The 24,617-nt window shown below is 44.4% G+C and overlaps 2 protein-coding genes and 3 non-coding genes across 6 annotated transcripts; all 5 read left to right on the top strand.

Moving 5' to 3' along the window:
- The first annotated feature begins 866 nt into the window (after positions 1–866).
- RNASE4 (ribonuclease A family member 4) lies at positions 867–23,982 on the top strand. Of its 2 annotated transcripts, none has more exons than XM_032417920.1 (2): positions 867–6,362; positions 22,714–23,982. In XM_032417920.1, the coding sequence occupies exon 2, from the start codon at positions 22,731–22,733 to the stop codon at positions 23,172–23,174; it is 444 nt and encodes a 147-aa protein (XP_032273811.1). In that variant the 5' UTR covers positions 867–6,362; positions 22,714–22,730; the 3' UTR covers positions 23,175–23,982. The 2 variants fall into 2 exon arrangements, with proteins under 2 accessions (XP_032273811.1, XP_032273812.1); XM_032417921.1 differs by lacking the exon at positions 867–6,362 and adding an exon at positions 6,440–6,511.
- Positions 3,166–3,238, top strand: TRNAT-UGU. The gene has a single exon. It is a non-coding gene; the product is annotated as a tRNA-Thr (tRNA).
- TRNAY-GUA lies at positions 4,408–4,498 on the top strand. Its single transcript is given in 2 exon segments — positions 4,408–4,444; positions 4,463–4,498. It is a non-coding gene; the product is annotated as a tRNA-Tyr (tRNA).
- On the top strand, positions 5,677–5,748 carry TRNAP-UGG. The gene has a single exon. It is a non-coding gene; the product is annotated as a tRNA-Pro (tRNA).
- ANG (angiogenin) lies at positions 12,010–18,132 on the top strand. Its single transcript, XM_032417922.1, has 2 exons — positions 12,010–12,169; positions 17,449–18,132. The coding sequence occupies exon 2, from the start codon at positions 17,467–17,469 to the stop codon at positions 17,905–17,907; it is 441 nt and encodes a 146-aa protein (XP_032273813.1). The 5' UTR covers positions 12,010–12,169; positions 17,449–17,466; the 3' UTR covers positions 17,908–18,132.
- Positions 23,983–24,617: the final 635 nt, after the last annotated feature.

Raw genomic sequence — 24,617 nt, 5'->3', positions numbered from 1 at the left:
AAACAAAACAAAAAACAAAACCAGAACTACCATAAGATCCAGCAATTCCACTTCTGGGAATACATCCAAAGGAAACAAAAACACTAACTTAAAAAAAGATACCTGCGTCTGCATGTTCGTGGCAGCATTATTTACAATAGCCAAGATATGAAAACAACCTAAGTGTCCACTGACGAATGAATGGATAAAGAAGTTGTGAGATATATATATAATGGAATATTATTTAGCCATAAAAATGAAGAAATCTTGCCATTTGGGACAACATGGATGGAATTTGAGGGCATTATGCTAAGTGGAATAAGTCAGAGAGAGAAAGACAAATACTGGATAATCTCATGTATATGTGGAATCTAAAAACAAAAACAAAAAACAAAATCATAGAAAAACAGATCAGATTTGTGATTACCAGAAGCAGGGGTTGGGGAAAGGGTATAGGAGAGAGGTTGTCAAAAGGTACAAAGTACTTTTTACAAGATAAATAAGAACTTAAGTACATGTAATGGACAGCATGATGACTACAGTTAACATTGCTGCATGATATACATGAAAACTCTTCAAAGATTAAATCCTAAGAGTTCTCATCACAAGGGAAAACTTTTTTCTTTTGTTTTTTTTATTTCTCTTTTTATTATATCTATATGAGATAATGGATTCTAACTAAGCTTATAGCAGTGATCATTTCACAATATATGGAAGTCAAACCATTAGGCTGTACACCTTATTTTTTTAATTTTTTAAAGATTTTATTTATTCATTTGACAAAGAGAGAGAGGGAACACAAGCAGGGGAAGCAACAGGCAGAGGGAGAAGCAGGCTCCCTGCCGAGCAGAGAGCCCCATGTGGGGCTGGATCCCAGGACCCTGGGATCATGACCTGAGCCAAATGCAGATGTTTAACTGACTGAGCCATCCAGGCGCCCCTAGGCTGTGCACCTTAAACTTATATAGGGATGTATGTCAATTATATCTCAATAAAACTGGAAAAAAATGTTGGCTTCATAGTTTTGAAAAAGAATCAGAACTTCTAGAATTGAAAATTACAGTTTATAATTACATTGACTCAGTGGGTGGATTTAACAGCTGATTAAACATACCTGTAGCAAGCATTACTGGATTAAGAATATGTTATTCAGAATGCAGCATGGAGAGACAAAAAGAAAATATGGAAGAGAAGGTAAAAGAAATGAAGGGCAAGGTATGAAGGTTTAACTCCAGTTTCATAAATAGAGAAAGAAAAATAAAGCAAAACAACACTTGAAAAGCTGACCACGAATTTTCCAGACCTGAAGAAAGATAATGATCTATGGACTTAAGAAATCCCATATCTCACCACTGAAAAAATATGGGATTTCCCTATGGAATCATTCACTCCTGTTTTATACATCTAAATTGAAATCTTCCCTGGATGAATCTAACTGGTGGAACCTAGGTCACATGCCCACTCCCAGCTGCTAGCTGGGAAAGCAAATTTTCTAGGACAGACTTACTTATAATATGTGAAATTACCAAATGTAAGGACAATATTCAAAAAATATTGGACATCCACTCATAGGACAAATGCCCGCAACAGAGTTATTCAACTCATGTTCAGGCCTCAGCAGTTTTCCTTTTGTACTCTCTTCCTTCAAGAGCCCCTAACTCTTAGAGGCTCTAACTCAATGGATAATTTATGTAATTTGATCTAACCATGATTTACCAATCTTATGGACTTCTAGACACAAGAGTATTCTGGCTATTGTACAATTCCCATAAACTCCCCCAATCTCACTTCAAATCCAGCCTACCTAAATCCTTGCACTTCATCTTCTGCCCTTTCCAGGTACCCATCTCTCCTTTAGACTTTCTTTTTTTCCCTGCAAACATCATCTTGCTTTTTCAAGGCATAATATTTGAGAGTCCTCCCTGACTCTTTCATCTTTATCATCTCTTACTTACTCTTTATTCATATCTAACTTCAGCCAAATCTGCCTTCCCTCTAGTTCCCTCATTCCTTCCTTCCTTTCCAGGTCCATAACTTGACCCTCTTGCAGCTTTATTTGAGCGTCTGCACCATGGCTAATCTCTGATGTACCTCTGACTCTGGTTTCTCTTCCCTTCAATTCATTCTGCATATCCATGCCCGGTGAGTTTCCATTTTCAATTTTTTAAAAATTTAAATTCAATTAGCCAACATAGAGTACATAGAGTTCTGATGCAGTGTTCAATGTCCAGTTGCAACTTTTTAAAGGGTGTAACTTCATTCCAGAAATCTCTCAGTCCCCTATTAACCTGACTTCTTACCTTCCCTTATTTCCAGGAGGGCAGATATCTGCCCCAGCTGGTGTTCTGCCTCCGCTCCTTAAGCCTCGGTTTTTCTTTCAGACTCTGCTCATACATTTTCTTCTACCAGAGATCACTCGGCCCCCAAACGTGTGTCTTAACCTCTCAAGTGCAGCTCAAACCCCACCCCCACCTGAAGGACTGCCTCTGTGAAGGCTCACACCGCAAATCTGCGAAGCTTGGCTCTGTCCACCAGCCGCTCACAGCAGGCACAGCTACTTTTCACTGTTCTCTTTCATAAAAACTAAAGTTTTCTTAATCCACAAGACTATGACAGGGACTTCAAGTTAAAGACCGTATCTGATGCCTTGTTCCTAGTGCACATCCCAGCACAGAATTGGGAGTTCAGTGTTTGCTGCAAGAAGGAATGAATTAAATAAAGAATTAACAAATGCTTGCTCTGGCGCAGAGACTCGAGCTGTAAGAAAGGTCCCTACACATAAGGAACTTGAAGGATGTTGAAAGTCGGTGGCTATCCTGAGTCAAGGAGAAAATCAGTGGGAAGGCCCAGTTTCAGCGGAGAGACCTGTGGCAGTCAACTTCCTCTACGCCGCGTCTCTCCTCTTAATTTTTAGACTGCGGCCGGGGGCGGAGGGAGGGGTGAGGTGGACTCTGTGTTATAATGTGTTGGGTTAGGCAGAGTTCTGCAATCTTAAAATAGTGGTGGCTGTTATCACTGGCCCTCATATTGCGTTGTCCCTAGCAAGAGCCTGCAGACCAAATCCCAACAGTAAACAGATTGAAACGAAGTTCGGATTTTGTCTGCTTCTTACACTTAATTCCTCTAACAAAGACCCAGCATAAAAACTTTCCTTTTCAAAGAAAGAAGCAAGATGCTCATCTGCGAGGCCCTATAGCTCAGGGGTTAGAGCACTGGTCTTGTAAACCAGGGGTCGCGAGTTCAAATCTCGCTGGGGCCTTCCATCTATTTCTTACCGTTTTAAATCCTTACTGGACAACCCCCCTTCCAGTAACCTTAACCCCTGCGGAAATTCGGTTCATGTATCGTCTCGCCGCAGTCCCGACTACCCGAGTAAACCACGCTGAGCGGATCCGCTTCCTCTTACGCGCTACTGCGCAAGTGCGGCTCTGCTGCCTGGATTGTGGCGGAGTCCATTACAAACTGCGGGAAATGCCGCCTGCCTCCGCGGACGCCCGGGCGGTGCCGACCCGCCGCGAGAGCCCTTCCCGAGGGCCGCCGGAGCCCGAGCCGGGCCGAGGGCGGTGGGGGAAGACCATGGAGTCGAGCCCAGTGCCTCGCTCCGCACAGGCTTGGAGCCCAGAACAAGCTCCACTCCCCAAAGGGGAGGAGGCCCTCGGGAGAGAGTAGGCTGTCCAGCAAGGTTTCCTGTTTCAGCCGGTTTTCGAACACTTCACTATCCCAGCGGGAAAACGAAAGTCGAGACTTGGGTCACTAAGTTTGTTATTGACTCAGAAGAATTGCGGCTTCCTCTTTGAAAAACCTTAAGATATTTTCTCCAGAAGTCCTTTCTCGCAGAAACATTGGGGTTACCCATATGTGCTATATTCCACATCCTCTCCCTCCCCGAGTCTGTGGACGTACAAACGGAAGAGAGCTGCGGTTCGCCTGTGCAAACGCGCCTGAATTCCAAGGCGAGCACAGGAAGTGAGGAAATGCGAAGAGGCGCGAGCCAGAGCCGGGAGGCCCGCCCTCTCTGCCTGGCGCGGGGCTGCGCGAGCGGAACTGTGTGTCCCACCGCCGCACTCCCTAGTTCTTCGAGGCCGAGGTGGCGGCTTCCACTCCACGCATACCACGTTGGGAGGTCCCGGGCCGCGCGCTCCCGAAGCCAACGGCCCCCCGGACGAGCAGATGCCCTCGCCCCGGCGGCCTCGTGATGCACGGGGTCTCGGGGTGCCTGTGAGGAGCCCACGGATTGGCCCCCCACCCCTCGGTGGAGTAGGGGAATCCAGCTCTAGAAGGGTTGTCCCCAGAACTGCGGGCGGGACTTTCTCACAAGCTGGCTTTGTGACTCTGCGATGTCCACCCGCCGGCAGAAGATCGTTTCTCACACGCCTCTATTTGTAGATGTCCTGAATAGGTGACTCTAGAGAGGTGCTTTCCGTGTCCCCTTCGATAGCTCAGCTGGTAGAGCGGAGGACTGTAGTGCGCTTCCTGTGTAGTCATCCTTAGGTCGCTGGTTCGATTCCGGCTCGAAGGAGGAGCTGCAGTTTTGGGGTTTGCAGTCATCCAGGGAGCCGTTGCCCTACTTGTTTCCTCCGGGGCTCTTTGTCTTCTAGAGTCGACTTCTCCAGCCTCATTCCTGTGCCAAAGAAAACGTTTGAGCTCGCCAAGCACATGTGAACAAATGGATCCCGTTGGGCAGTTTCTTATATTGCGAGGAGGCGAGTGTGCGCCAACTTTGTTAGCCAATTGGAAGAATTCTAAGTTAACCTTCCCTCAGATGTTTCTTTTGGCTTCTAGTTGATCCTCGATTGCTGCCTGAAGTCCACGGTTCGGAAACCCGAAACCTCTCGTTGATACAGAACCTTATGCATAAACGCTGTGTGCGCATGTCTGCGCCATGCGGCCTGGGGGCTCCAGTTTGCGGAAGAAATCGCCGACACTGGGTCTCTCGTCCCGAGTGTCCGCCCCCCTCCGTACACACATCCATTACACGGCAGTTTTAGTTTATCTTTTTGCACATATTTATAGTTCTACAAAAAAGATTTTGAGACAGAACAGGAAAGGGTAACAGGATTTGACGCGAGTTGGGGTGAGACTGGGAGAAAGAATTCCAGACCGAAGAAACAAGTGAAACAAAGGTGGGGAGATGGAACACTTGATTCTCCTTCGGGGGCCTGGACAATCCGAACACACGCCAGACTGGCGCACCTCCCACCGATTCCGGCTCCCGGCATTTTGATGCCCACCATTTTCCGCCCCTAGAATGTTAGGCTCGCGCGACGTAGTAGCAGCCTGACACGCTTCCCGCGCGTCCAGCCTGGGGCTCAGGACCCTCCAGCCTCGCAAGCGAGCTCCGCTCGGGTCCTCGCACTTCCGCCGCCTTCCTACCAGGCCCCCGCTAGGCTCGAGCTCGCGCCTAGAGCCGTCCGGAGGTGCTCGGTGGAGCTCACCCACGCGGCCTGCTGTCTGGAAACTGCCCCTCCTCACCCCATCCGGCCTCTGGAGGGGTCCAGGATGTGGATCGGGGAGAATAAGCGAGGCTAGGACCCGAGTCAGGTTTCAAAAGAGTGAGACCTCATGAAGATGGGAGAAAGCAAAGCAAGGCAAGAAGTAAATGTCACAATGTGGAACAGAGCTCCGGGGCAGCCTGGCGGCCAACTGCAGACGGGAAAGTATTGTTTAGAGGAAACACAGGCACGCTTTAACGGCCGTGGCTCGTTGGTCTAGGGGTATGATTCTCGCTTTGGGTGCGAGAGGTCCCGGGTTCAAATCCCGGACGAGCCCTAGTTTTTGATTTTTTTTTTTTTTTTTTTCCCTCCTTCCTTCGAAACTATGCAAAAGTTCAATTCTGTACAAACTTTCTCGCTTTCCGACTGTTCTGCACAAGAGAGGTGCGCTGAACCAACGCGTGCCAGAGGGGGCTGATGAGCTCTGCGGGGAGAAACTGCCTGGACTCTCCGCCAGCGGACACCTCGGAGGGACCGCCTCGCTCCCGGGAGCAGGGGCCGGTGTCCCAAGGCCCGCTGTCCCCGGAGGCTCTGTCCTCGCGGCCGCTGCGCGTGGGGGCTCGGATCTGCAGGCCCTCTCCTTTCCCAGGCAGGGCCCGCCCGCGGCGCCCACTCCAGAGGCAGGTCCAGGCGGGAGGGGCCTCCCGGGAGAAACAGGGCGCGGTCCCAACTGCACAGAGGCTCCGGCGCCGCCCTCCTCGCCCGGCTGCATCCCCCGTCCGTTCGTGTACACACACGCACGGCGACCCCACCCAGGATCCAAAGCAGGATTTAAAAGGACGTCTTTGCGTCTTCCACAGCTCCCTATCATCATACAAGGGGGGATTAGAAGCCGGTGAGAAAAACTTTCCACCGTCCTGCGCGTTTCTGCAGCCCTGTTCCCTGGCCGAGGTGGGTTCACGTCCTGCTCTCTCTCCTCCTCCTCCTTGTCAGTAGTTTTACCAAGAGCGTTTGGGCCCCTTCTTAGCAGAGGCAGTGTGGGGCTCCTCGGGGAGGCGTTTGCAGAACCGGGTTGGAGCCGCTGAGGAATGGGAAGAAAGGTGAGTCTTGTTCTTTTATGAGTTAGCGAAGTCTGCATTCCCACCCTGAGATTTACTTCCCGCAGCTGAGCAGAGACGGCTGCGTGAAAGTCTAGTGCCTAGAATGTAGGCTCAGAGGAGGGTGCAGAATTGGCGAACGGAATGGAAGCCCGGGAAGGCCTGCACTTGCTCACACCTAAGGATTCTTTACTTGGTACACAGGTTGATCGCCAGATTTATGAAGCAGGCCTTCCTTGTCCAGTTTTTGCCAGCATAACTGCCTTTTGGGACTTGCGTTTTTGTTTTCTGGTGACTCACTTCTGTCTCCTCACCCTTAACCCACCCGTAGCCAGGGTTGCAAAATTCTGGAAGACACTGCCAACAGCCTCCTTTCTAAGCTTTCTTACTAGAATGTTGGGGTCCTCAACCTCTTTACTCTGAGACAGCGTGTCATGTGGTAACACATGGGCAAAACGGAGCATCTTTATTTAGGAAGGACAGTAAAAACAGTTTCAGCATCATTCTGGGTCTAGGGAAATCTCAAATGAGGCAAGACCCTCCCTCTGTGTCCTTAAGAACCTTATAATCAAGTCATAAATGTAATCACTAGAAACTCAAGTGGCATAATTATCTGAACCCCACTGACCAACTTCCCAGAAGCAGCCTCAAGTATTCGAGGAACTACATAACTACACAGTTACTAACTAGCTCCTGCAGAAGGACACTTTTGTTACACACACTTTATTTTAAGCAACTCTTTTTTACAGGTAAAATATTTTTGAAATTCATGGAAATATTTAGTAGGTTTCCTTAAACAGCAACTTTCAATGGCACCTTTAAAATTAGTTTTAATTTTCTAGAAATTGCTAGTGTGGAATATGAAAGCCGTGTGGTACATTGGAAAGCTTTTAGTCCCTGGACACCAGATGTTCTTGGGCCAGTGCAGAAACACCTCAGTTTCCTCATTTGTACAATGAGGGCTTGATAGATAGTCTCCAGGTCTCCCTCTTTCTTATTCTATGACTTCATGGGGTGGCAGGGTGTTAGTAAGATGGCACTTACAGAAAAGAAGGTCTCTAGTAATGTGGACAAGAGCTATGAAGTTTGGCAGAAAGGACAGGGAAAACCATTCCAGGAAAAGAAGAATGGCTCTGGCTATTGCTGAAAGAGCAGATGTCAGGTTACAAGCAGGCAAAGGTAAGAGATTTGTCAAGTTATTGTTGGAAGCATTTGCCCATGTGATTCAGAAATTAAAGTAGATGGCTAAGAAAGTGGACCAAAGCAGGCCAAATGAAACCCCTCATTAGGAGTTTCCATTTAATCTGTACTTGAGCAAAGAGCAATCTTTGTTAAAGGTTATTCTCAGAAGAACACCTTGAGATATCTGGGAAAGAGAATGGGCACAAAGCTCAGAGTTTGTTGAAAAGTGAATGTGTAATTTTTGTCTTTGTTTGAAAATACACAGGCATGTCAACAAGACTTTGGCCCATTCTCCCTCAGTCATAGTGTCCCCTCTTCCTGAAGACATGATCCTTCTTTTCATTGGATCTTCATCCTCTTTTAACCATTACTTCTGTTAGTAAATTAGTTTCATGCTTATAAACCTAAAAAAAATGTTAGAGTTAAACCAAATCTAGAGATTAGTCACTTCTCTCCATCACCTAATTTTATAATTTGTCTTAAGGACAGAATTAAACATATATACTCTGTATAAAGGGTAAAGGACACCAGCACTTGAGTCCTTAGAAGGAGAACCCTGGGCTTCCTGTGTCTTTGTGCAAGGTGTAAAGAAGAGACAAAGGAAAATTTTCAGGAAAAGGGGAATGACTTTCAAGCTGAAGCTGTCAAAACATTTAAAAGAATATATGATTGGGCTTTTTTCAATTGACAATTGCTTCACCCCTATTAAAATTACTGAGAAGAGATATATATAATTCCTTGTTGTAAGTATTTTGAAATACAAATGAGTAAGCACTTAGATGCATTTTAATGAAATAGTCAAACTTTTTTTTCCCCAAACCTTTATTTTATGTTTCATCAAAACCTCATTGTGCCAAGCTGAAAAGAAAAGAAAAGAAAAAAAGAAAGAAAAACAATTAGAATGAAAGCAACCATTCGCCATTCACCTAGCTGGCTTTTTGCCTGGTCAACTATGTGGGGGAGGTTGTGAATTCTCCCCAAGTTGTCAAGTGAAATCCTAGAGGTGAGGAAGGGACCTGGCTGTACTCAGAGGTGAAAGACTGCTCCCCAGCACCACAGCATAAAGCTAACATCAGAGGCTGATCTGTTTGTGTGAGTTGGTGTTTGAACTGGTGTTTCAAGCCATGGGACTGTGTGTGTGTGTGTGTGTGTGTGTGTGTGTGTGAGTGAGTGATGTGGGAATGGAGTACCTTATCTCTGCCTTTAGGTGATTTATCAGAGAAGGATCCTGTTGATGAAGTCATCTTGATCCCCACAGACTGGGAGTTGGCAGCTTCTTCTGTAGTCTGGGATTGCTGAGGCCTTAGGGGTGTTGTATGGGCCTGGCAGTGTCCTCCCCACCAAATGACTGGCTTATAGCTCTTTAGAACTCACTTCTTCAGCATCTATTTAAAAAGTAATAAGTAATATATGATTCACTTAAAATAGGTACCACTCAAATCGTGGGTTTGCCTACAAAAGGAAAGTCAGCATTAGGACACTCTCTTAGATACCGGTAGAGGCCCCACTCAGCGAGCCCCATGTCTTGTTGATTCTCTCAGTACCTAAAGGACTTTGAACTTTGGTATTTGGCAGAACAGTTGTGTGGGCAGAGACGCCTATCCCTTCCTTTCAGAGACTTCAGTGACTCTGAGGCACCAGGTACTGAGGGAGAGGCAGTTTGTGGCTGTGTGCTTGGTCCTTTTCTCACTTCCTTAGACTTTTTTCCTTTTAGCTCAGAATTTGGGTGGAGATGCAGGAAAAAGGGAAGAGGACAGGGGAAAAAAGTGACGCTTAAGCAGGACTCTGCCTCACCACAGCTGAAAAGCCCGTGAAGTTTGCCTTTTTCAGGTTCGCCATGCTGCCCACTTTTCTCCCTCCTCAAATCCTCAGGCCATTCCAGTTACCAAAAACTATTCTTCTTTTTTTAAGATTTTATTTACTTATTTGGCGGGGGGGGGGGGAAGAGTATGTCAGTAGGGAGGGGCTTTTCAGCTGTGGTGAGGCAGAGTCCTGCTTAAGCGTCACTTTTTTCCCCTGTCCTCTTCCCTTTTTCCTGCATCTCCACCCAAATTCTGAGCTAAAAGGAAAAGTGAGATCAGGTGGTACATTTCTAGAAGCAATGAGGGATAACAAGAAGAACTTGGGGCCTAGGAGTCAGTCACTCTTTGAGATACTAAGAATGCAGAGATGAATGACACAATTATTCTTCTCTCTAAGGGTTCCATCTAATGGAGAGACAAGAAGACTAATTAATCATCAAAGGATGATGGCTAATGGCCTGTTTGCCAACCTAAAGTAAAGCCAGATCCATCCCACCCATGTTGTAAGAACTCCAGACCAGCTCACATTCTTCTCCGATTATTCCTGAAGTTCCCAGGGGGTGTAAACATATTTGCAAACCAGCCCCTTTAACCTAGACAGTGAGGCTGCCATTTACTTCTTTCTTGCTCCACCTCCCTGGGTGAGGTCTATCCCTGCCCTACAAAGGGGCCCATGCTGCTGAAAATGTCGAAAGATGCCAGCACGCAGTGTCCTCTTCCTTTTTGATAGAGCAAATGGTCTGACCTTTTGCTCTAGCTCTTGTCCAGACTTGCCTCAACTCTGTCCCAATGGGATCCTCATGTTGGGGAAGGTACTTTACCTCCCGACCTACCCCCATACCACCTCCGGTCAACCATGGGGTGAACTTCTTCACACTAACTTGCTGTGTGCTTTCTGAATCTTAGAGAGATTTAATGAAACAACCTTGATTTCTATGAAAGTTGTTACTGCAGTGCCCTCCTCGCTCTAGGCTCCGGGAGGCCGGGTCAGAGGGGATGTGAATGGAGTACACTGTAGTCCTTGCCCACCACTGCTCCATGGCCTTGGCGTCTTTCTCCCTCCTCTCATCATGTCCTTCTCTATGGATGAATCCTTTCCTGGGACATCACAGACTCTTACACAGCTAGGCTTCACTCAGGCTGACTCACCAGCTTTTCACACACAACAGGACACATCTGAAGTCTAGAGTCAATGCAGCTTTAAGCCGTCAGCTTGGGATTGCTGCTCTATGCTTGCCTCAGCGCGGTGTGTACTGGGTACAGAGAAGCCCCAAAGGAAGATGTGGGCAACTTCTCCTGGCATGGGCTGGTATTGAGGAGAGCCCGTCAGACTCAGAGGAGGTGTTGCTCAAGCCAAGTCTGGAAAGATGAGTAGTTCCTCTCCCTGAAGATAAGGAGTTTGAAGTCTGACAGCACCATCCCTCTGCTGTTTGATCAGGGAGTTTCCTTCATAAGAAAAACTGACTTACGTGTAGCACCCACCTCACACAGTCCTGGTGACAGTCAAATATAATCATGTGTGTGAGAGATTCATAAAACCAAAGGCAATGACTATTATTATGACGATAATTATTACGATGATTTCAAGTGCAGTTATTTTATTGGCAGGCCGCCTGTCTTTATTGACACCTCAGAGACAGGCAGACTGAAAACTTGAAGGTAGATGGATGACAACCGAGGGTTGAGGATTTTTTAAAAATAGCACTGTTGGAGATTCAGTACCAGCGGAGGTGGTTACTGAGGGTCCGTGAAACAGTTGGCATCCTGCTGCTGCCTGATATTTGAAACTATAGGATCTTTATTAAGTGATCCCAGTAAACTTTGACCCAGTTGGCTTGTTTCTGTTCAATCAACAAATCCACTTTGTGAGTAGATGCAATATCAGTGTTGCATTGATGGTGGAGATAATCAATTTTGCAACTGCGTTACAGAGAACAGAAGATTGAGTGCTCAGGATTAATCTCTTGTGAACAGGTAAGGATGAAAGGAAGGAGAAGCCCTGGAAATACGGCAAGGAGACTTCTGAGGGTTAGTGGCTGGAAGGTTGAGGTCCCGGGCAGGGTACCAAGAGCTGTCACATAATCTTCTCTAGGAATGCTTTCCTGGTTCTGTGGAATTGATGAAAGAGCCTACTTAGCATCTTTTCATGAAACCAAATTATGTGGGTAAAAACAAAGGACAGTGGGACAGCATCCTGCTGAGAGGCCACATCTTACTCTGCAGGCTTCCTCCAACAGGGTTCTTAGAGATGGCCCATAAGATCAGAAACAACATCTCCTGGATCCAGATCACCGCATGTCCTGTCATGGGCAAGAGTCGGAACCACAAACATCAGAAAAAGGCAACTGTGGGACAAAAGGCCATGTTTATCAAAGTTGGCCTCCCAGAACAAATCTCTAATTCATGTGGGTTAATGTTTGACCCAGTCATGCCCAGGGAAAAGGTGAATGACTCTCCTCGTTTGTCCAAGAGGAGTGTCCTTGGTTTTTATGTCTCTGCCAGTACCAGGGATCTTTAGACCTAGTCTTCCCTCCCCGTTCATCTGATCACTATATAATCAGAACCAAGAGGGGCCTCTAGGTTCGCACAGCTGGAACCCATCTCCAGGAACAAACAGCTGGAACCCATCTTCAGTTGGAGGGAAACTTCCAGACTTTTGTAAGACTCTTCCACCTGGGTAATCTATTTCTCTATTTGTTTATATGTATACTATTTCTAGACATCCACCCATTTCAATGAAACCATTTTTTCCCTTTTAAAAACTCTTGGCCCAAGTTCATGAATTAAGAAGGAAACAAATTAGATTCTAAAGTTTAAAATGCAAACAGATTTCTTCTGGCATAGCCTAAATATGGATAAAGGGAAATTAGTAAGACTGGGAGCAAGTGGTGATTTAGGAGGGATTCCTAAATTGTGATAAAGTCCCCAAAGATCTAGGAAAAGCATCTGTTGAAGGGTTATCTGGAGCCTCTGCCCCAACATTATATGTGGCTTAACAAGGAAAGAAACAGAGAGTATACTTTTAGCTCTGTTTTCTCGTAATCTTTCCTGCGAATTTCTTTCCTTAAGAAAGTTTTGGATGCTCTTTGAAAGCACAATGGAACAACACATGCCAAGATCAAAAAAAGGTATACTGGCAGATTGAAGAGAAGAAAGAAGGAAAGAGATAGAGAGAGGAATATACATTGGGTGGGAAGCTTTCAGTTTGAAGAATATTGCCCTAGAACATATAAAAGCGTGAAGGTATATTTATGGAAGTTGTAACTGTAGTTACAATCATAAACTGTTAACTCCCTGGTGCATAAAATTTGATGGATCTCTTGAATACAAAACATTGCCTGTGGGGAGAGAAAGAGTATATTAATTTTTGTGAAGACTAAGGGTTTGGTTTGAGACAGAAGGTGAAGTTAGTTTAAAAAACAAATTGTGGGACAAATTCCACTGACAAAAATATGACAGTTATGTGCTTGGGTATAGAAGGATATGTGTGAATGAGTTTGACCACCAGATGGGAGGCTCTGCACACTTGGCCTAGGCAGATTCACTTCTGCACCCCATATGATCTCTTACTTGTTTTCTCCCAGTTCCATTTCAACCCCCATTTTGGGGAAATTTAGTATGGAATATATATATATAAGTGAGGAAGTTATGAGTGGGAGAGCAGATGTTGATACCGGTAACCCTAGTGTATACTTGCTAGGATTTGATTTCTGGTTGTCTTAGGGAACTAGGATTACAATAAACCTGGGCAAACCTTAGCTGAGTTGTTAGAGAATGAATGTGCAAATTCTGCAAATGAGAAACAAAGATATCCCTTAATCTCTAAGACTGAGACATGAGGGCCTTCAACCTCCAACAAGCAACTGCTTTTTTTTTTTTTTTTAATATTTTATTTATTTGACAGAGAGAGACACAGCGAGAGAGGGAACACAAGGAGGGGGAGTGGGAGAAGGAGAAGCAGGCCCCCCGCCGAGCAGGGAGCCCGATGTGGGGCTTGATCCCAGGACCCTGGGATCATGACCTGAGCCAAAGGCAGATTCTTAATGACTGAGCCACCCAGGTGCCCCAAGCAAATGCTTTTTTAAGGATGTGAAACACCTATGTAGTGTCAGTCCAATGCCTTAACTAGAGGTGGTCTGTGGGCTTGGCTTACCTGGTGAGCCTTAAGGAATGATGCATCTCAGTTAACCTGTTAGCTATTTCTTCCAGCTGGTGCCTTTTACCACCAACTAAACTTACACACAAACTTGTCTCTGCAATCCCATTCTAGTGGAAGAAAAGGAAAGGAAAAGAAAAGGCTCTTTTATGCTTAATGAGAACTGTGGAATTTCAGGCCTTAACAGTTAGCGACTCTCTTTTTACAGATGAACAAATTTAGGCCTGGAGAGGAAAATGAAGTCAATCATTAAAAACATAATTATTGAGGCAGGCACTGTGATTCAAGGTGACTAAGATGGGCTCTGCCCTCCTATTGATTACACACCAGTAGGAAACACTGACAAGTAAACAGGTCATTGTTTGCCCAAGACCACATAGATAATGGCTTGGAAATGGCACTCATGAAACCTGGCAACAGGTAAATCTTTATTTGATGATATCCTTGTGGACAGATCAGCTTTGTGACTTTTGTTTGCTTTGACACTTAATATTTAGTAAAGTGTCCTTGATCTTAATATCTAAAGCATAGAGTGTTTGGACAGAGACTCTAGGCAGACCTGTGGGCTCAGCTGCCTTCTGTGAGCAGCAGTATCCCCACAATCTGTGTAATACTGGCGCTTCCTACCAGGACCCACCGTCTCTTCCGTACCCTGGAATGGTTGGGAACATTCCTATACACCACTGCCACTTAGTGACTCTTTTGGGTACTACCAGCTCTCGTTTTACTTCCTGATTTTTTTTTTTTTTTTTAACTCTGGGACTCTGACTCTGCCAGAGAGCTGTGACTGTGTGACCTCTAAGGTTCCTTCTACCTTGAGATCCTGTGATTCTACAATTACCTTTGATTTTTGAAGGCAATTTTTGTCCATTGCTGAGCAAGAAACTTAGTTGATTTCAAATCAGTAAAACTTTGATGAGGTCTTCCAAAAAACTAAAAAAAGAAAGCACACCCAGGAGACTGAAAAGCACAATATAAACTTTTTTTAAATTTTTATTTATTTATTTCCAGAGAGAGGGAACACAAGCAGGGGGAGTGGGAGAGGGAGAAGCAGGCTTCCCGCCGAGCAGGGAGCCCGATGCGGGGCTTGATCCCAGGATCCCGGGATCATGACATGAGCTGAAGGCAGACGCTTAACGACTGAGCCACCCAGGTGCCCCTCAGCTGCTATTTATATCAGTATTGTGGAATAGTCAAAAGATTTCTTAGCAGTGCACCAAATCTGTTTATAGTTATTATGAAACAGATAAGGTGGATCAATGCCAAATGTTGATGAGAAAGAGAGCTCACTTTGCTTACTCTTGTCACACGTCTTTCCATGTAACCAGCAAAACCCCAGATTCCCTTGTTTTTCTGGATTCACAGTCATACTCCCAGGGCTGTTTAGCAACAGTACAGGCTTAGTGTTTTGTTATAGTCTATATTTGTTTAATTCAACACATTAGGACCTATGGCCTCTGTGAAGGCTACAAAATTATTTGATATGAAAATCATGTTTATGACTTACACACAAGAAAGCACAAAATAAAAATTAATAATTTAATGTCTATGAAAATGTACCATTTATTTTTAAATTTAGTATTCATAGGAATTATATTACATTTAAGGATAATTTGAAGGTCAAATTTTTCTCCCATTGCAAGAATTTCTCAGTATGTGTGGGGATGATTGCCAAAAAACACCCAACCCAGTCATAAATTAAATGAAGTACTCACAAACAATTTAGAAACAGAATTATAAAAATCCTTTTTTTAAATTTTATTTTTGAGAGGGCGAGAGGTGGGTAGGGACAGAGGGAGAGAGAGAATCTTAAGCAGACTCCACACTTAGGGTGGAGCCGAGGCAACATGGGGGCTCAGTCTCACAACCCTGAGATCATGACCTAAGCCAAAATCAAGGGTCTGACACTTAACTCACCGAGCCACCCAGGCGTCCCATAACATCAGTTTCAAATTTACAGTGAAAATCATTTTTATTGTTGGATGTGGGGGTATTCACATATATTTGATATAATGTGTAGGACTATGGTGAATTTCATCATTCCAATTTTAGTATATGTGCTGCCAAAGCGAGCATGGACTATGGTGGATTTTAAAGGCTCTGAATATTCTTTACAATTTTCTCCAAAGAACTAAAGGTATAATCAGAAACTACCTGCTGCAGACACCAAGTATCTCTCAATTCTCAAATCTTCAAATTTCATAAGAAATACAATCTTAAAAGTTCATTAAAAATTGTTCTCTGTTTTGTTATAATCTATATTTGTTTAATTCTATTTTTAATTATCTATCACTGAGTTAAAATCATGTTCTGGGAAAAAGTACCATGTCTACCCTGTGGGTGTGCGTTTGCATATCTGACACACCACCCCTGGGATGTGTGAGTTCTAGAGTTTGAGATTGACAGCTCTTTCTTGAGAGATAAAGGCAGAAATCCTCTTCTTCTTTTGAGAAAAATTTGAGAAATTATTGCAGCAAATTGTAAGGTCTTTGACTTGATGAAAAGATCTAAGGAGGGGGGCCAGGCTGGCTCAGTGGCTATAGCATGTGACTCTTGATCTCAGGGTTGTAAGTTTGAGCCCCATGTGTGTCATAGTTTACTTAAAAAAAAAAAAAAAGCTTAAGAAAAAAAAGCCTAAGGAGTTGTTTTGGGGTTTGTTTTTGTTTTTATCCCATGGTAACATCATTTGCCTATGGTGTAACAGTCTATGTACACGTGCAGGGAAAATTCGACAATATTCTTTGAGAATAATCCAAAGTGTTTCCAATGCAAGAAGCACCTAGGAAAAAGCTTTTATTCTTTTTCCAGTCCTCCGTAAGAGTTGACCCCAGACGGACCCAAAGGATTACATGGGTTCTTCCATGTTCCTTCCTGGTCTTTCTAAATGGTACATCATAATTCCACCTTTGGCCATGAAACACTTACTTCTTGGGGAACTAGGTCTGTCTCCCTTCACCTGAAGATCAAACTGCTCTCAAATGCTCTTCTCACAGCCAGCCGACTGACTGACTTGAGTACCTAGAATCTTGTCTTCAACAGTCCTCTGATTGACCCTTCCCTGGGCTCAGGGTTCCCTAAAAGTCCCCCTTCTTCATAGCTCTCACCTCCTATCTTACTGTCTCATCTCAGGAAATTGGAGCTCCCAACCCTTCCCCATGGATGCTACATCCTCTTTGAGGGAGGCATTTGGTGTGTCTTGATTGATGGTCTTTGCGATCCAGGACCTAGCACAGTGGTCTGATACCTGCAGGGGCGTGTGTAAAGTTTGTTATTATAGTAATTGATAAATGAATTACAGAGTGTGGATGGATTTTGTAATGCTATGACTGACCGCAGGGTAGATAAATACTCAGCAATTCTGAGGGATAGGAAAGAATGGTTGGGGCAGGAAGTTGTGTTCAGGAAACATTTTTTTTTTTTTAAGATTTATTTATTTGTCAGAGAGAGAGAAAGAGGGAGATAGAGCATAAGCAGGGGGAGCAGCAGGCAGAGGGAGAGGGAGAAGCAGGTTCCTCGCTGAGCAGGGAGCCCAACGCAGGACCCTGGGATCATGACCTGAGCCGAAGGCAGACGCTTAACCGACTGAGCCACACAGGCGCCCCTCAGGAAACTTTTAAATAGACTTTCCAAAGAAAGGGATTGACGAAAAGTTTAGGATTAATGAGGAAGGGAAAAGAAAAGATGTAATTAGCTGACTGAAGATACCTGATTCATGTCAGAGAGGAAAGTCCCTGTTCCTTTAGCCTGATTGGGCAATGCTGTTCTTGTGCCCCTACCACACCTCCTTTTGCCCTTGGCAGGAGTCTTTGCTGGAAGAGATGGTGATGGGCCTGGGCCCCCTGTTGTTGGTCTTCATGCTGGGTCCAGGTCTGACCCCACCAGCCCTGACTCAGGATGACTCCAGGTACAAACGCTTCCTGACCCAGCACTATGATGCCAAACCAAGGGGCCGGAATGCCAGATACTGTGAAAGCATGATGGAGATACGAGGCCTGACCACACCCTGCAAAGACACCAACACCTTTATTCATGGCAACAAGGGCAGCATCAAGGCTATCTGTGGAAATAAGAATGGAAACCCTTATGGAGAAGCTTTAAGACTAAGCAAGTCTCCTTTCCAGGTCACCACCTGCAGGCATGTAGGAGGGTCCCCTCGGCCTCCGTGCCGGTACAGAGCTACCCCAGGGTTCAGACACGTTGTTGTTGCCTGTGAACACGGCTTGCCTGTCCACTTTGATGAGTCCTTTTTCCGTCCATAACCAGAGGCCACAGCTGGCTTTGCTCTCCTTTTCTTGCATTTCCCTCCACATCCCAGAACGGCAACATTTATGGCCAGGGGCCCAGAGAATGAGCTGCCTGGATCTCTTGTTTTCCATTTTACAACACGTCTAATAAATAAAAGTGTCTCTGAAATCAGTAAGAATCAAAGTCTTCCCACTAATTATTGGCCTATTAATCTTACCCCATTTTCTCGATTCAACTGCTCCCTGAGAGGATTGGATAGAATAGAAATGCCCTTTTCCTTATCGGTCAGTTCCTTATCAGTCAGTAAGGAGGTGGACTTCAGCTTTCTGTAAAGGTAAGGTGATTAGATTCATCTTACAGAGAGAACTAGGAAAATTCCAGGGCTCATGGCAACTGAACAGAATTTTCAGAAGGGGCAAATAATAAGCCAATATTACTTTTACAAATATTAAACCTTGAGGAGAACAGTTTAGGACTAAATACCAACAGATTCATTCCACTTTCTCTCTTTCACACACATGTGTGTGAATGCCAAGGGGCAGCCACCTCTCGTCTTAAGCAGGAGGTAATTTTTTGATGTTGCTTTGAATGGAATGTTCCTAGGGTATTCTCATGGCTATTTTATATAAGGATCAAAAAGTGATTACTTTATTATTTACTTATTTATTCATTATTACATTATTTTCTCCTTAATCTCTTACTTTATTGACCAAGGTCTGGCTACTTTGAGATCTTAGGGAAGTCATAGAAAGATTCCAAACATTATCCCTTATACTTCTTCAACTAGATTTGGTTTTCAAGTAAACATACACTTAGGTTGACGACACTTTCTTTGTAAAATATACTAATCGATCCACCGGTTAAGTGATTAACTTCCTGTTAACTTAATTTCTATCAACTGGTGCCTCAATATTTTATTTGGAAAGTAGTTAATAAGTTACAGTTATAAGTCACAGTTTTGCTATCTTGTGAATATGTAACTATTGTGGTCACAGTATTCCCAACGGTGGCCTCCCCTGCTGCCCACATTGCCCTGAAATGGGTGCAAAACCCTAGTTGCTCAATACTCAGGTTATAGACCAGTATCTAGGTGCCACCCAGGAGAGCCCGACCTTGCTGAAAATATTCAGATTTTGGGAAGAAGTGATGGAGGAGTAGGTTACTAGTGTACACTCAGCCCATGAATCTGTCCACTTTGAGTTATCTATTTCAAAATTGAAAACACTGTCTGTAGTTAGGGAGAAGAGTTTTCCAAACCTCTCTTATTAGAAAATTTGCTTGTTATAAAATCTCAAAAACCCCTTAAGGAATAAGAAAATTCCAGTTTTTGGTAGAATATCTGGACCCTTTCTCAGGTTCTCCAGCCAGTACCATCTCCCTGATATGAAGTGAAGTGACTTCCATACAGATCATTGCCCCACTCAAGCTCTTGATGGAGAAGGTCAAAGGTCTGGACCGTTATTACATTGATCACACCATATTTATGAAAACTGCTGTCTTCTCCAAACATCTGCTTAGAGCATTAATCATTGCATACTCTGCTCTAGTGTTAAGGCAAATGACCGTTTCCTGGGAAATCGCATGGCAGTGGGATGGGGGTGCTTCCTGTCCTGCTGATGGAGCTAGCAGCTGTGAGCCAATCCTAGTCACTTTTGCTCTGGGTCTCTTGTTCTCTCACCGTCAAAAGCTGTTTAGAATGAAATATCAAGTCACAGGCAGGTCATTTTATCTCGAGCGAATCATTTGAGGAATTGAAGTGCTGGTCGGCTGTACTTTATTGACTTTGCAAGGAAAAGAGAAGAAAAACCTCAAAAATGTCAAATCCTTCGAGGAATGGTGGCATTCAAGGAAGAAAATTCCATGCAACTTGGAGAGAACAAATTTCTCTAGAGACACAGCGGAAATTCTAGTAGGCTTTTTTAAAAAAGCCTTATATGGGGCACCTGGCTCAGTTGGTTAAACGTCTGCCTTTGGCTCAGATCATCATCCCAGGGTCCTGGGAAGGATCGAGCCCTGCATCGGGCTCTCTGCTTGGTGGGGAGCCTGCTTCTCCCTCTCCCACTCCCCCTACTTGTGCTCGCTCTCTCGCTCTCTGTCAAATAAGTAAATAAAATCTTTTTAAAAAAGGCTTATAGTTTCTTGGGAATATAAGTACTCTACAAAATAAAGGGAAGGGGATCCAAAATATATGCAATTTGCTGTAGTCATTCACTATTTTTATCAGATTGAAGGAAGCAAAGGAAACCAAGAAGAATGGAAATTGTGAAAAGATCATTGCCAACACTTACTAAACACTTATCAGAGGCTAGGCATTGTGATAAGCACTTTACATTGATTTTATCATTTATTCTTCATAACATCTCTAAGAGGTAGGGACTGTGATTATGCTCATTTTACTTATGAGAAAATATGCCGAGAGCTTAAGTAATTTCCCCAAGGTCACACAGTTAATGTGGCAAAGCTAGGTCTTTGGGATCACAATATCCAAATTAGTTCTTATTGAGAGTCAATCTGGTGCAGCAGAAAAAGCCTTTGGGACAAGCTCTGACCAAAAAGTATGTGTTGGGATGATTTGGGGATCATTTGATTTTCTGTTGTACCTAGAGCCTTGAGATGTACCCATTGATGTTTACATGGGATTTCGGGTGGCAAATATTTTTCCCTGTCTTGTTAAATCAGTCAGTTGGTGTGGCTGAGGCCATGGGTTTGCTCTTGCATGAATAGTTTACATCTTCTCTGTAGCCAGTTATTTTGCTAAGACGTGATCTCAGTCACAAAGAAGCAGGATGAGAAAAAGTAGACAGAACTGTGCAAGATGAGAGGTACAAGATTAGATTTGGGGAAAACAACCTAAAGTACACCACTGTGATGAAACCATTACCCGAGGGCTAAGTGTGCCTTCAGAAGTTATATCCATTGGTGCTGGGCTGAGGGGTAAATTGAACATCATTTCTCCCTGCCCCCTTCCTCTTGCAGCTCCTTCGTTCCCTCTCTTCCTGACTCCATTTCTCATATCAGCTACAGGCACAAGCAATGACCTAGAACTTTACAACTTTCTGTGTAGAGGCAGAAGGCGGCTGTGAACCTAGGAGGTGGCATGGAAAAGAGAGAGATGGTTCTGTTTCATTATGGTCATTACCACTAACCAAAGTGTAGGCTTAGGTGGAACAGATTGCAGGTCCCTCATCAGCCATTTCAGTTCCTTACGCGTGTGATCCGACACCATGAAGCAGCTTTTCTGAAAATGAAGGACAGTAGTACCCAGAGGTATCATCCCAGGAATTCAGCTGAGGCTGGACGTGGACTGCACGTGTAGAAATGGGCCTGTCTGACTCAAAAAGTTGCCCTGGCTACTTTGGGTTTCTCACTCCCTGTTGAATGGAGCTGATTTTTCTTTGCCCTGGTGAGGCAGCCCTGCCCCACAGCAAGAGTCAAGTAGTTCAAGGTTTGACTCCATGTCAGTCCCAGACTGACAGCCAGAAGGCAGCGTCTAGCTAGTTAGTGTTGGTGAGTGACCCCCACCTTTGCTCCCGCCCTATTCCACCTCTGATTGAATTCTGTTGCTAGAGACAAGCAACCCTGAGTATAAACATCGTTGGTATCTTGAATATTTAGGAAGTGGGATGGGAGAAGCAGTCAGAGGATGGTGGAAAGAGTACAGATTTTAGAGCCAGATAGACCTGGTTTCCTTTCTTTAGTCAACCAAAGCAGTGTTCTAAAATCTTTATCACAGTGCTTTTTTTGTTGTTGCTCCAGAGGTTTCTGTTTGTTTGTTTTTTAACTCTGTAAAACAAATGTTTATTCCCACCATCAAGAGAGGTCAACACAAAGATCTTGTAACCAGAGAATATGGATAATTCCCAATAGCTGTGGACAAGGCAGGCAGAGCATCGAGGATAGATGCATGACAATAGACTCTATCACCAGGGCCTAGTGTTTGGGGTTGTACAAGGACACAGGGAAAAAAAAAAAAAAAAGACACAATCCACGTCCTTTTTTGTGGAGATTGTGCTGTTTAAATTCATTTTTTAAATGTTTCTTAGCTTAGTGGTCAATTCCACAAGCCTGGAAAATACCTTCACTCACTATATCCATTTCATTTCATTTGTTCACGAGCTCACTCATTTCATTTATTTATTCAGCCAATATTCACTACCTTCAAAGCACGGTGGCTGGGTACTCTGCTTTTGTAGGGGTTCTTTACAGAGGATGAACCGGATTTCCAAAATGACCTGATTTTAATACCACAGGAAGAATAGCCGCAGGAGAGGAAAGGCTAACCCCAGTATTACTCTGGCCTCTTTTCTGCACCTTCCTCAATTCCAGATGTAAGGAATGAAAATCAGTTCACAAACTTGCTCTGAAAAATCATGAGTCTATCCAAATTTTCGGGAATCAGAGTCTCTAGAGGACCAAAAACTCCAAAGATCTTATGACCAGAGAATAACCTCAAGAGACGGTCAACTCCAGTTTCACCTAGATCTGCCTTTCCTTCCCGTTCCTTCTCTGACCACGGAGGCCAGATGCCCTGGACGGCCACGCGGTCAGTGCCTGTCCTGAGTGGCTGTACTTGCTGCAGCAAGTTCTCTCCATGAAAGAGAATGGTTCTTGTTTTCAGAGAAAAGCGTGTTTTGCAAACTCTTTGCTCTTGGGAAAGCAGACGGGAAAAGTTGTGAGCAGAGAAGAGTGGGGAACTGGTACAGATAAGGAGGAAAGAGGAGACTAGAGTTGAGGCAATGTCTATTTGCCGTTCCCAACACCTCTCCCCACAGTGCCCGCATCTCACCTTCCTTTCTCCTGCCCCTTGGGTTTCTGTCTAGGCATCTCCCAGGTAGTGATGGCTCTCCAGAGGACCCGTTCCCTGCTTCTGCTCTGGCTGCTGACCCTGCTGGGGCTGGGGCTGGTACAGCCCTCCTATGGCCAGGATCGCATGTATCAGCGATTCCTGCGGCAGCATGTGGACCCTGAGGAGACAGGTGGCAATGACACCTACTGCAACTTGATGATGCAAAGACGGAAGATGGTGGTGCGTCAGTGCAAGCGCTTCAACACCTTCATCCACGAAGACATCTGGAACATTCGTAGTATCTGCAGTACCGCCAATATCCAGTGTAAGAACGGCAAGATGAACTGCCATGAGGGTGTAGTGAAGGTCACAGACTGCAGGGAGACAGGAAGTTCCAGGGCCCCCAACTGCAGATACCGGGCATCGGCGAGCACTAGGCATGTGGTCATCGCCTGTGAGGGTGACCCCCAGTTGCCTGTGCACTTGGACAGATAGACACCAGCTGGCGGCCCTTATGGCCCGGTGGTTGGCCTTGAACTTACTCCTTGAATAGCAGTAAGTAATGCATTTGAGCTGCCCCAGGCTCTATCTCCTCTATTTCTGACTCTTTTTCTCTTTATAACCCATTCTGTTAAGCACATTGTATCAAAGAGAAATGGAGACATAAACTTATAATGAGTCTGGGCTTTTCTGTAGTAAACTTTTTGGCTTTCTTTTATAATACTGGTCAGTTTAGCTCTCTCAGATCCTATCCTCTGGAATTTAGTCATTATATGGATTTATATAGCATTTTAAGCATTTCAAAGTACTTTCATCTAAATCATGTCATTTTAATAGCACAGCAATTGTGCGATGTTGCTGATGTTGTTATATGTAGGAGCCCAAAGTTCAGGGACTTGTGGAAAACCATGAAATTAGTGGAAAAGCTGATACAGAAACCCAGTTGAACTGGCTCCTAATCCAGGCCTTTTTCCACTTCATCACGAGGAGCGTTTTGAAAGTAACTGCTTTTGGTTATTCCCAAAAGTCAGCTGTTGGGAGAAGCATTAGAAATTTGGAAATGCATGCTGGCAAAATGAGAGCTCGGTCTGGATAATCTGGCTCCCTTGTTGTGCTGGGGTCTAATGGCATCAAGAAACGATACAAGAGATTTACTTTCTCTCTTCCCAGACTTTTGAATCACTCTAGTAAGTCAGAATATTAGAAATGTTCTAGATCATTTAAGACTCATTCACTCTTCCTGACGGAAACATCTTTCATGTTTTACTTGTAATAAAGACCTTAAACTGCAGATATCTGAGAAGGTTGTGCTAAGGTTCTTGTGGGAGTATTTTTTTTTCCTCCTACCCTCTTTCAATTCTTCAGTTTATAAGCATGCACACACCTTAATATCCTCATACACTCTGGTCAAAGACTAATGCCCACCAGATCCATGACCACGACACGGAAACCCTTGTCTCATTTACTCCAAGGGAATGAACCCTCTCAATGCTCACACCCTTCCCTTCTCCCTTTGACTATTTTAAACAAATTGGGGAACAGAGATGTATGCAGATGCTGGCTGCTAAGGAAAGGAAGTGTTTGTGTGTGTGTGTGTGTGTGTGTGTGTGTAAGGACTAAACTGAAATCATTTGAGTTACAGCAGATACAGAAAGAAATCTTTTTTAAAAAATTGATTTGGTATACATATACATTGTGAAATTATCCCTACAGTCAGGCTAACAAATTCATCACTTCACATAGGTATCCCTTTGTGTGTAGTAAAAACACATAGGATTTATCCCGTTAGCAAATTTCAAGTTTATAGTACTGTATTGCCACCTGTTAAGAAAAATTAACTGAGTAAATTGTTTTAAAATAACTTTCTTTTTTTAAAGTTTATTTATTTTTAGTAATCTGTACACCCAAGTGGGGCTCGAAACCACAACCCAAGATCAA

This window comes from Phoca vitulina, unplaced genomic scaffold (assembly GCF_004348235.1).
Source record: "Phoca vitulina isolate PV1807 unplaced genomic scaffold, GSC_HSeal_1.0 scaffold20, whole genome shotgun sequence".
Classification (NCBI taxonomy): domain Eukaryota; kingdom Metazoa; phylum Chordata; class Mammalia; order Carnivora; family Phocidae; genus Phoca; species Phoca vitulina.
This window is presented reverse-complemented; position numbering and strand designations above follow the sequence as displayed.